At 39.1% G+C, this 13,449-nt stretch overlaps 1 protein-coding gene across 2 annotated transcripts in view; it reads left to right on the forward strand.

Annotated features, from left to right (window-relative positions):
- The window catches only part of SLC35F1 (solute carrier family 35 member F1), a 370,737-nt gene that overhangs the window by 298,795 nt on the left and 58,493 nt on the right, over window positions 1–13,449 (forward strand). For both annotated transcript variants that reach the window (XM_074333488.1, XM_019740997.2), the window contains exon 3: window positions 2,384–2,511. In XM_074333488.1, coding sequence (XP_074189589.1) covers window positions 2,384–2,511 — 128 coding nt within the window. The remainder of the gene's footprint in view (window positions 1–2,383; window positions 2,512–13,449) is intronic.

The raw sequence follows: 13,449 nt of genomic DNA on the forward strand, positions 1-13,449 counted from the left end.
ACTGGAGGAAGAATCGTTCAAGCAGGGAAATCAGCACATGGAAAAGCCCAGAGACAAGAAAAGAGAAAGTATACTTTCAGCCAATGTTCAGGTTGTTGCTTTGGTTTGAAGAGCCTTTACTACTCTGGGTTGTCTCTCTTTGGAATTTCTAGCTCAAGTCATCTGAGAAGGGCCGTAGGATGTCAACCATTTGAACTCTTAGACTGATCCTCAGCCCAATGCCTAGACCCCATCCAAAACCAATTAAATCAGAATTTCTGGGGGCTGGTTCCAGGGGTTGGCATTTTTAAAAATCTCTTGAGAAAATGTGAATACTATTCAGTCAGATTGAGAATCACTAATCCACAGGATAAATCCTGAGAGGTGTTGATTTATCAGATGTGTAGACAAGTAAGAAAGGCAGAAATGCTGTGCAAGGGAATTGGCAAAATGAACCGTCTATGAAGAAATGACCTTAGAGATCATATCCACCAGCTATGCATCTAAGTGCAAAGCAGTAAGTGTAACTCATATTCTGGAACTGGCTCTTGCATTTTCAGATAGATAGCACTTCATGCTTTTTTCAATTATTCACTTGTTCCAAAACACTTAGCTAATACTTACTATATGTCAGTATGGTAGGTGTTCTGTGTGTGTGTATATATACATACATGCCATTTAATGTCTTACCATCGAAAACCTCCCAGTTTAGTAATGAGACAATTTCTAAATAGTGACAATCTGTGACAGTACTATACAGAGTTGAGTACCTGTTGCTCAGTTGGGGAGTGATGTCAGGCAAAATATCAGAGAATAGCTAAATTTTGAAGGATGAACAGGAGTTAACAATTCTGAGCAATGAGACAGAAAGATTTTTAGTGTCCTTGGAGCGAAGGATATGAGAAGTGTGGCAACGAAAATGAGGTTAGAAAACTGGGTTAAATACCAAAGATCAAGAGACCTCTCCCGCCTTGTTGCCAACTAGCCACAACGCACTCTGACATGCTCTGTGCCTGGAAAGCTGCGTTTTCGTAAGTCTCCATAAGGTTAAAAAGGCCACCTATATGATGGTCTTTGGAAGAAGACAAAAGGCAGAGATCAGGAGTTCAGAGTTCTGAGAGTGACCCAGAGACAGGTGGTGATGTGGAATCTATTGAGGTTCTTGAGGACCAGCTAAATCACAGCTATAGTAAGTACTAAAGGTGTGTGGCCCTAGGCAGCCAGCCTCTAAGATGGCCTCCAATGAGCCCTGCCTCCTAGTACGAACACCACACCCGTATGAAATTCTCTCCATTGAGTGTGCGCTGGACTTATTGACTCTCTTCTAAAGAATAGAATATGGTAGAACTGCCATTTCTGATATTAGGTTATAAGAGAAACTATGGTTTCCATTTCACTCTCTCTCCCCTCCCTCCCTCCCTCCCTCCCTCCCTCCCGCCCTCCCTCCCAAGCCAATCCTTCAGATGAGACTACATCTGTGGCTGACAAATTGTCTGCAACTTAATTTAGAGACCTTGAACCAGGGACACTTAATTCAGATTCTTGACTCACAAAGACTATATATATTTGTTGTTTTAAGCAACCGTGTTTTGGGATAATCTGTTATGCAGCAATAGATAATGAATACAGTCACTATTCACTTAAGATTTCTTTATATTCTACATCCTCTATGAAGACCTCACAGGTTGGCTCCAGAGAGCAATTATTATTAATAACCCTGTTTGCCCCTTGAGAAATAAGGTTAATTTCAGACCCGAAATATGTAAAAATAAGAATGAAAAACTAAGGGGCAAGATGGTGAAGATTACAGTTGCTGGCAGTATTGAGTCTGGTCTGATGGCACATGGTCTCTTCCCTCTGAGAGTGATACCCAACTTCCTGCCTCTGCCATCACCCACACACGACCAGAGCGTAATGTTCAAAGTGTGTCATGTTCAAAGCTGGACGAGCACTCAGGATGACATCTTGGAGCCTTACTACAGATATGCTGCCGAGCATAACCCTTTGTCTGAGCTACCCTCTTTCCACTTCCATCTATTTTACCACAGTCCCGAAGTTCAGGATGATTTGGACTTTGTGTGTTTATCTAGCCTTTCTGGCCCACCTTTCCTTTTATTTTAGCATGATGTAATATGTTTTCTTCAAATGTTCCTGAGAAAACATTTTTGTCATTAACTAGAAACCTGCCCAGACTTATTCTACCATAGAAAACAATTTGAAGAGCCGAATCTACAGTGAAGACTATTAGCCAAGTAGAAACATTTCAGCCTTTGAATCATTTGTTTAATTACACATTTGAGAAAGCATGGTAAAAAATATAATAGACTATTTTAGAATCCTTCTAAATATACAGTTTATTATTTGTTTAGAACCTAATCCATTTCTTCTCAATTTTGTAACACAGGAGAAGAAAACCTCCTGGCAATTTTACGACGAAGATGGTGGAAGTATATGATCCTGGGACTCATAGACCTGGAAGCAAATTACTTGGTGGTCAAGGCCTATCAGTACACGACTCTGACTAGTATCCAGGTACTGACGGCTCTCCTTTCCTTCTCATCTTCCTCAATTTCCAGATGTAGTTTAATTTCAGTTGAGTCATGTGAGAATCTGCATACTACTCCATAAGTTTTGCAACAAGAGGGAAATTGGCTGTATAAACTGGACTTTATTTCTGTGTCTTACTCATTTTTCGTAATTCAAATGTAATTGGACGTCTTTTTCCTCCTCATTTTTAATACACCATAGTAACCATTGACTAGGTAGGAAAATAATCTGTAGCTACGAATACTGCCAACTAACTTTATGGCAGTAGGAGAATTATTAATAACCATAGAAATAATCTATTTTAATCACAACTTACAACATTTCAGAATATGTTCATGGACTCTGATTAAGTAATCAAAGTGCTTAATAATCTTTTCTTTTAGCTTTCTTTAATGTAGAGATTTTGCAAACTGGAAGTACAGAATTTAAATTCTTGAAGATTTAAATTCCTAAAATGTGTTATGCATGAAGATAGCCACTGTAGCCTCTCTTCCTCTCACTTTTGCTTTTACACACATGTGTGTACCCAGACATGCATGTACACAATGGCAAGTTTAACTTAGGTTTTCACAATTTCCACCAGACACCACTTATATTCCTCATTACACCATAAATAAGCTTGACTATTTTTGTTTCACCCTTGTTTCTCTTTTTATGGCAATATTATAAATTTATACTCATTCCAAAGCTCCGGGATGAACACAGAACATTGCTCCATATTAGATATTACTTAGATTTGATACTTCAACAACATTTCTGCCATCCTAATGATTTGCTTAGAAACAACAATAACAAAAACGGAGAAACAAACAGGAAAACAATGAATAAATTTAGATTATATAGATTGAATAGGAAGTTATCTAAACTGGATTTAAATGGGGCTGCTGGCTTCTTCCTGCATGCCCAATGAGAGACAGAAAGAATGCTTATCCACAAAGATTAAAGTGTAGTCTGGCACTCTATTCTGATTGGACCACACTAATGGCAGGAGATTGTTGTGAACTAATTGGCATAGACCTGGACTCCCTGAACTAATACGGAATGAGATTTCTCTGATGGGCTGAGACAACTGTTTCTCAGTAGAAGTACTACTGGCAAATTGGGTGGGATAATTTTTCATGATGTATGTCCCTTTCCTGCTTTACTTGACATTTAACATTCCTAGCCCCTGCCCACTAAATGCCAATAGCATCTCTTTTAGCCTTTGAAACAACCAACAATGTTTTCATGGATTTCTAAATGTCCTGTAGCAGAGAGGTTCCATCTCTGGTTGAGCATCACAGGCTCATCAATCAGCACTCACTCCTAGAGTCAGGGTGGGATCAATCCCACCCAATCACATATCTGTCACCACTGAGGGAGAGGTGAGGAGGATGGATGCTGGGAGAACAACCACAGTGATGCTGCATATACCAGCTTAGTGCCCACCTCACTTCAGTAAGCCCCACCAAGACAACAGCTCTCTCTCCTCTGCTTCCATGGCACTTGGTTTTTCAGCTCTGTCTCCAGAGCCTGTCTTACCTAAGAATGATGCTTGGATATTCCTATCTATTCCACCCAACTGGGAGTTCTTTCACAGCAAGGATGATTTCTTGTTCACCTTTGAATCTCTAATACCTAGTAGAAAATCCAGCACATATTAGGTATTCAATAAATGTTCAAAGAAGTTAATTAAATTGCATTGATTTCCAGTATTTGGGGGCACAGAAGTTCCCAGCAGTTCTCCACCTAAAAGTGGAGGCCTGCAGAATGTCTTTACAGGTATGGTGGGAGAATGCTAGCTTCAGGGCAGAACTGGGCCCATTAATCCCGAGTCAAAAATTATAAATGGACCTGGGGGAGAATGAGGAGGAGACTTCCCCCTGTGGAAATACAGTTGACTTGCTTTTTCTGTTCAGCATTGAAAAGTCACAACCAATTGCTTGTTTCTTAATTCCTACAGGTTTTTAAAATTTTTCTTTTAATTTTTCAGTTTGTTGTTAACAGTGACAATTTATTCTTAACAACTGGTTCCCTGGTTCTCAGGTGTTTAGTTCAATCCATGTCATATACCACCACTAATCCATTCACTTACCTCTCTCAAATTAGCTATCTGACACCCTATTTAATACTGTGTTCTATGAAAGCCTTATTTTAATTCTGTAGAAAGACAAGGAAATAATAATGCCACTGAAACATTAATAGGTTTTCATTGTAACTTATGGAATACAGGAAAGGGGGAAGTGAAAAAGCAAGCTGAATCTCACAGTACTAGAACCATCTGGCCAGCTGTCACAAATAAACCTATTAAAAAATAATAAATGGTCAGGAGAGAAGGCATTTGTCCTGGGAACCATGCTTGTAGTACTGTTTAGTAATTTGATCCCATTCACTCATTGCAAATCGGTATAACTAACAAGGACCTCTAATGATTTTCCCTAGTTTCTATAAATATTAATTGAGCATATAATATGTGCTCAGCTTTTAGTTGTTCACATTAATCAATAAGGAAAATACGTTAATTAAGAATCTGAAAAATATACTAGTTATTGCAGGTGAAATAAAGAGAAACGAATCAATCCTGCACTCCAAGAGCTCATGAACTTGTAAAGGGGATAACAGGGACAGTCTATACAGATTGATAATAATACCACATATTGCAAGAGAACAGACACCCAAGTGCTATAGTTTTCAAAGGAGGTGGAAATGATATTTATTTTCCAAGACAAGAAAGTACCCATTTAGACGAGACTATAAAATGGGATAAAATGTAAGTACAGTTTTGCACCTGCAATGAAGGGCATGACAGAACCTTGGGGACAGGAAAGCTGAGGAATGTAGTTGGAGAACAGTTATTCTGGTTTGATTCATCCAGTTACTTAAAAAATAATTACTGAATCCTTGTATGTTTAATACAGTGTATTAGATAGTGAACACTCTTGTGAGCAAAAACAGATATTGTCTTTATTCTCATGGAGCTTCCAGTCAAATGGGGAAGACAGCCTTTGGTTAAATAACCAAATGAATGGATGTATCATTATAATTGGTGTAAGTGTTCCAAAGGAAAGCAACACAGTTCTATGAGAACATTTGTAAAAACAACCTGACCTAAACTGGGGGGGTTGGAGAAGATTTTCCTAAAGAACCGATGATGGAGCTGACATCTGAAAGAGGAGTGGAGGATTAGTTGGGAGGGAAAGAGGTCCAAGCAAAGAAGGCAACATGCCCAAGGCCCTGCTGTGGGAAAGACCATGGCAAGGACGAGGTTGTGGCCAAGGTCACGTGTCTGGGCATGGAGAGTGAAGAGAAGAGTGGTAAACAGTGGCTTGGAGAAGGAGGCAGGGGCCCGAGTCCATGAGCCTTGATGGCCAGGTCAGGGGTTTGAATAGTTATGCCAAGTGCCACCGAAAGCCAAATTTGAGTTTTACAGACAACTGAGACTGTAGTATGGAGAACAGATAGAAACAATGGGTGGTCATAAACAAACAGAGGAACACAGAGCCAAAAAGTTAAGTCGGGGCCATATTATCAGAGATCTTTCATGCCAGCATGAAGAATGTGACTTAATTTTATGGGTAAAAGAGAGCCATGCTTTCTGAAGAAATAAATGATAGGATGTGACCCAACAGCCGTTTTTCAAAGCATTTCTGTTTCAACCAGACAGTCTTTATTAGCAGCTGGCGGAGCATCGAATACTTTTGCGTTCTGATTCTCTTAATAGTGATGTAGGACTTGAAGAGCCCCTCCTTGCTTTATCCTCTTGCCCTTTTAGTTCAATCACCAAATTTATGATTAAATGTCACAAACAATTGATAAATGAAGCTTGAAAAGAAAAATATATTTTTGAAATGATTACAAATTCATAGAGAATTTCAAAAATATAGAGCTCTTCAAATTGTTCGCACATGTTTCCCCAATGGTGACATTTTATATGACTTTAGTATAATGTCAAAACCAGGATATTGACATTCGTACAATACTGTTAACTAGATTACGGACCTTATTCAGTTTTCATCCCTTTTTCCTTCACTCCATTGTATGCGTGTGTGTGTGTGTGTGTGTGTGTGTGTGTGTGTGTGTGTGTGTAGTTCTATGCAATTTGATGCCATGTATAGGCATACCACATTTTATTGCACTTCGCAGATACTATACTGCACTTTTTACAAATTGAAGGTTTGTGGCAACCCTGCATCAAGCAAATATATCAGCGCCATTTTTTCAACAGGCTCAGCTGATGGTTAGCTTTTTTTTAGCAATTCAGTATTTTAAATTAAGGTATATACATTTTTTTAGACATAATGTGATTACCCGCTTAATAGACCATAATATAGTGTAAACATAACTTTTATATGCACTGGAAACCGAAACAATCCCTGTGACTTGCTTTATTGTGATATTCTCTTCATTGCAGTACTCTGGAACCAAATCTGGAATATCTCCAAGGGCATGCCTATGTGGATTTGTGTAACCACTACCCCACTCAGGAGGCAGAACTGTCCCGTCACCCATCCCTCATGGTACCCCTGTGATGTCACACCCATTTCATCACCCTCATTCCTGTTATCTGGCAACCATTAATCCACTCTCCATCCAAATAATTTTGTCCGCTGGAGAATGCCGTATAACATAGAATAACACGGTATTTAACCTTTTGAGATTGGCTTTTTACTAAGCATAATATCCTCAGTCCACCCAAATTGTTTCATGTATCAATAGTTTGTTCCTTTTTGTTGCTGAATCGTATTCTGTGGTATAGATATACCAAGTTTGTTTAACCATCGGCTATTGAAGAACATTTGTGTTGTTTCTAGCTTTGAGCTTTTACAAATAAAGCTGCATTCATGTGCAGGTTTTTGTGTTAATATAAGATTTCATTTATCTGGGGTAAGTGCTCAAAAGTGCAATTGCTGAATCATATGGAAAGTCCCTATTTGGTTTTAGAAACTGTCAAACAACTTTCTAGAGTGACTCTATCATTTTACATTCCCACCAGCTATGTATGAGAGGCCCAGTTGCTCCCCATCCTCACCAACATTTGGTGTTATTGTTATTTTTTCATTTTACCCATTCAAAAAAGTATGTAGTGATATTTCATTGTGGTTTTAATTTGCATTTTCCAAATGGCTAATAATGTTGAACACCTTTTGGAAAAAAATATTTTTTAACTTTGACTTTATAATCAAAAGCTAAAGAAAGTTAACAATGGCAAAAGAGATAACGTTTATTCAGGAAAAAGACAACAAAAGAGACACACTGAAATGAAGAAACCCAGCTCTTTTCTTCATTGGAAAGTAAAAAGATGGTAACACCATGATCTTGGATTTATAAGGATTTTATTCTAAAGATACATTTTTCGGTTTGTATTTCTTGAATAAATAGGTCTTGCCTGTGACTTTGAGACAGATTAGCAATGACATTTGGATAAATTCTAAAAGCTGTACCATTTTTATAACTGTGCTATATGAACCATTTCAGTAGAAATACCAGCTTTATGACTTCTTGCCAAAGATTATTCATCCTTCTTCAGCCATGTAGTACTAAAATGCAATAGATGAAACGAGTGAAATAAGAAGAAAGCAAGTCTCCTCAAACATGATAGTTTGGTAATTAAAATTAACTCACATTGGAAACCATTTCCAGTTAAAAAACATGCTGAGGGGTCTATACCACTAACACATGCCCTCCTTCACATAGTGGATACTTCAGACTCTCCTCATGACTCAGGCAATTTCCATCTGGATCAAAGAACAAGAAAGAAAGCACTCTAACCCTGATTATTTTCTTTCTGCTCCACTCCTCTGACTTGGGCATATTAACAGAATGAAAGCCGGCCTCTCCAATGTGCAGTGTGATTTCCAACCATGAGACTAACTCTACATGATATACACCTGCAACATATGTGTAACATGCACACCATGCAAATGTAACAGTTAATCTCCTCAGTTTACATAGCTCTCAGGCCATTCTGGGTCCACTCTTCCTGAATTTTAGGTAGGCTCAGAATTAAGTTGTATCAGATGCAGAGAAAGGCTGGGTAATTTGTATCTTCTGATGTGTCTCTGGAATCTGAAGTTTAAGTCACGTGAATAGACTTGGCATACAGATTCCTTTATTGATTAGAAAATGTCAGTGCTGAGCACACAACTACTGATCCACCTTGAGCCCTGTTGTGGGGTGATAGACAGCTACGTTCACAGTTAGAATACAATATTGTAGTGTGATGAAAACAGTATATTTTTAGCTCAGTGGAGACACAGGAGAGAGGTAAATGCCCCCCTCAGGATTCATGTAACTATGGCCCCATAGTCAAGAAGTTATGACACACAGAAAGTCACTAAGCATACTTTTCATTTGTCGCCAACCTGAGTTTCCGCCTCTGTGGATGAGCCCAGAAAGCATGCCTACACACAGTCCCACGGGCATGAGTTTACAGTTATAAGCTCAGATTTTAAGGCTATATTCCCTTATTTTTCCTTGCTATTTTTACCTGTTCCTGGTGCAGGACTGTGGCACTTTCATGACTATTTTAGAGATATTTTAAAGTGCATTTAAAGGCAAAGCGAAGTTCTGACCCCTAAAATGAACATGCCATTCTGAATCTCTCAGATTTCCTTAGATCAGGACTTCCTAGTCTCATGGTTGTGACAATAACTTAAATATCTACTAGTTCAAATCTAAATATTGGATTGGGTGCCACACAGTTTTCTGTCAGCCTTTTGTCCTGATTTAGGTCATAGATTCTTGCCCATCATCACAGGAACACACTAAAATTATCGTCAACGTCTGTGTCGGTCCATTACTAGGCTCAGCACGAAAGCTTTCTTTAAATGTGTCCTGTAGAACTCCGTTTTACAGAGGGGAGCTCCAATGCCTATATCCTTCCACTGACTCTGGGTCCATGGGCTGGTCCCCCAGAGGCCATCAGGTAACGCCATTGGAAATCAAGGGAAGCGTCTCTCTCTCTGTTCCTCTAGACTCTAGAACAGCCATGCTTACAAGACAGGAAAACATGCATTTGACCCTCTCTTGACTCTATTTATGTCTTCATCTTGATTTTCTGTATGATAAGTGTTACTTTCTACTTTATATGGTAGTTGCTTATATATATATTTCCTCTCCCCTTCAAGTATGTAAGGTCCTTGAAGGTGGGACCTGTGTATCTGGTGCACAGTAAGCACTGAATAAATTGCTGATGTTTGAATAAATGCAAAAACAATTCATCGTTTTTTCCTGAATCACATCATGTACATATAATATCAAAAATGTATGGAATATTTGAGTAAATAAGTGAATGAATGAAAGGATGAATCTCTAAAGGCCAGTTATTGAGCAGAGCAGCATAAGTGACCTTTATCCTCAGTAAGTGTATTTATTCAGACAGGACCCAGAACTCTAAACACCTTTTCAGTATTCTACTATGCTCTGGGGTTGTAAAGATGATTAACAAAAAAACAAAACAAAAACTGTCCCAGCTCTCAAGAAGCTCAAGTGTTATACGTATAGCATGGATGTAGATTTATTCATGTTATACTTAGCTGTTTAAAGCAACTTCATCTCCTTTATCCTGTAGTTGATCTAATATTCACAGTAAACCTTCCCTCCAACACCCTCAAGCCGGCAAATAGCAGTGGGAGGGAAAAGGCCAATGAAACATAAAGTTTGCTAATTTCCTCCGGTTTAAAAACTTTCTTTGGAACGTTCAGTTGCTTTTGGACAAATGCTTAGCCTCTCAGAGTTCTTCCCTTCTATCCTCATTTCTGAGATACCAGGTCTCTAGTGTGACCTTTGGCTTCAGGTTGGCCCTTTGGCCGCTGCTGTCTACTCTGGGGTCCTTGGCCGGCTGTTGCGTGTGCACTTGCAGGGTGTGAGGCTTCTGATCCTTCCTGCTGTCTTGGCCCCAGCAATCCTCTCTCTGTTCTTGCTAATTGCCAGCCCCCATGGCCCCCACCGACCTCACCTCCTTGATTCTTGTTGATGCTGTGGAGCCCCTGGTATCCAGCTGTGAATGTATTAGATCTCTCCCCTCAGTAGTTTCTGCCACATAGAACTCCCCGCCCCCCATCTCTCCCAGAGTGAGCCAGCCTGCACCCCTTTGCAGAGCACTTGGACTTCTGTACATCATCCAGAAAGACAGATGCTCTGAGGAGAAACTGCAGAGCTCTGCTAACCACATTTCAACTCCAGTTGTTCTCAGATGTGGCCTTTTCAGGGACAAACGCTTCCCTCCTTCTTCTTCTCTAGCATGGACTTCCTTGTTTCACATCTTCTTTCCAGAACACCAGGCCTCCCGACGCAGCATGAAGGGAGGAAAGGGCACCCTTCCGCATTCAGGGGGAAACTCGGGTGTAGTTGGCCATACAGATTCTTGGTATATGGGAGGGAGAACTGCAGAATTTAGAATCCCTTCTCTCTGTGTTCACCTGGCGTTCTAGACCCTTCCTTACTGAAGGAGTCAGGAAAGTCAGCTTTGTCTTCCAAAGCTCATCCATGACCTCTTTGTTATATAAAGATCCTGCTTTCTTTTTCTTCATGGCTCAGTTTTATAGGTAGAAGGTTGTATGAGGCATGATTTAAGGGGAAATTAAATTTCCAAGAAAATGTATCTTATTTTGCTGGCAGGCAGATCTGTAAATAAATTACAATGCAGCATGAAAGGTAGTCAACTGGAGCTCTACCCAGAATACCGGGGATGACAGAGGAAGAGTGACTGAGTCCACCAGTGATGGGGAAGACCCTCAAGGAGGCACGCAGTGGAGCCTATAAACCTAGGTTTTACTGACAACATGATCTGACAGTAAAACAGGGCCATTTGTTTCCCTGATGACTATCAACAACTCCAATGGCTCATGTAGACAGGTTATAAATAAGTGAGATCTCTCTCTCTCTCTCTCTCTCTCTCTCTCTCTCTCTCTCACTCTCAGCATCCGTTTTCCCACCCATAAGTCAGAATAAAAGAACCTGCCTCCTGCTGTAGTCATCAGTAGGCCAAATGTAACATTTCATTCAATGGTCCATGTTTCTCAACCAGCCCTAAGGCAAAAATAACGCAACAGACACCTTCCTTTGTGCTGACACTGCCACCACCTCCTACTGCAGACTCTAACAGCTGCCTTAGTGAAGTCCTCTGTACCTTCTTACAAACTGACCTTTCAGTGGTACCCCCACTCATCTTCCAACATTCTGACTTCTCTGACATCCACGTGACAGTCAGTCAACCAAACTGGAACACCCACTACCTTAGCAACACCTCCAATGTGCAGTAGGTGCTCAATAAATGCAAGCTCCTTTTACTCACATATTTTCCATTTCATATATTCTTTCCATTGATCCAATTTAAGAAAAACAAAAAACTAAAAGATACATGTTGCCTAAACCATCTCATCCTCTCATGCAGTCTCTTTGATAGAAAATTTAGGAAGAGTGATTTTCAGTTGCGTACAGCGCGATCTAGGTGAAAGTACTTGCTTGAAACACAAAGAGAAGATTAGGAAACCCACATTCCAATGAGCTTGGCCAATGATTGATTACTGTGTTACCCCAGGTAAGACTATTTGCTGGGCAATAGTGGTGAAATCTCATAAAGATTAATGAAATTGCTGATAGGTACAAACAAAATTCTTCCAACTCACTTTGTTTTAGAGTGAAAATATCAAGAGAAATTGTACAAGCAAATATGACAATATCCTATTTGGAATCATGTTCTCACAGTTCCAGGGGGGAAACAAACCTAAAAGCTTTGGAATGCTGTTGCTTGACAGGTAAAATCAACATTTTCTCTTATGTACAGATAGACTGCCTGTTCTGCAATGAACGTGTTTCTGAAATAATATTTCCAAATACATTTTTGTAAATGATTTATATTTTTAACACACCGGGAAATGCAGAAAGTAGCTCTTCTAGGACATTGAAAAATCATTTTGTACAATGAATACTAGCTCATATTTATTTTCTTAGGTATTCTTTCCATATACTAGTTTGTGAAAAGTGAAACACTCTTATCGTCTAACATTATACCACATACAAAGTTTCATATGTTTCAGAGTTAGTGGCCAAATTGCCTCACCTGTCATATTTGGTGAGTAAGGGTGAATTGGGCAAATGGGAAGACATAGGAGGCCCAACCTTGGATATCCCCAAGGCTCCTTTGTGGTCATACAGCTTCAGCCACTAACCATTGACTGTCAACATAAAATGTTCTCTACAGAATACAGTTGGTGGAATTGTAGCCATACGATTGTACCAATAAACAGTTTTAATCAATGTTTTTATTTAAGTAAGCACTTGCAAATAGATTTAGTGAGCACACCTAGGGGTGTGTGTGTGTGTGTGAGTGTGTGTGAGAGAGAGAGAGAGAAAAAAAAAAGCATAGCATTGAAAACAGAATTTTATAATGGCCAAGTAAATAAAATTTTGAAACTCAAATTTTTCTTTATGAATTCTAAACTTTAATAGAAACTAATTTCAATTACATTTCTAAAAGTCAAAGTGTTCAAATAAGTCATGTGTAAGATCTTGCCAATTAGGTATGCTCATTGGCTCAGAGTGTTCATTTGGCCTTTAAGTGATTTTTATAGATATGAAATCTTTTGATAGAAATTTAGAATCATGTTTTTATTTCAAGTCATCCTCCCTGCCTGTCTCCAAGCAAAATTCCATAAATAATATCATTGATAATTTCTTACTAGTTTTCTCCAGGTAATGACTTCCCTGGTTTCTCTAAACATTAAAGATGATAAATATGATGAAAGAGAAAATGAAGATTTTTCTGTGTTGGATACAAGATTTGAGGATTTTTTAAAGCCAGTGATCTAGTTTTGGTTCATTTTAAAAATCAATGCTATTTCCTATAAAGGATTTAATTAGAGAACACAATATCGAAAGATAAGAGACTTGAAAAAAGTCAATTTGTAACAAATAGCTTAGGCAATGTAACATGAGAATTAA

Source organism: Rhinolophus sinicus, linkage group LG05, assembly GCF_036562045.2.
Source record: "Rhinolophus sinicus isolate RSC01 linkage group LG05, ASM3656204v1, whole genome shotgun sequence".
Classification (NCBI taxonomy): domain Eukaryota; kingdom Metazoa; phylum Chordata; class Mammalia; order Chiroptera; family Rhinolophidae; genus Rhinolophus; species Rhinolophus sinicus.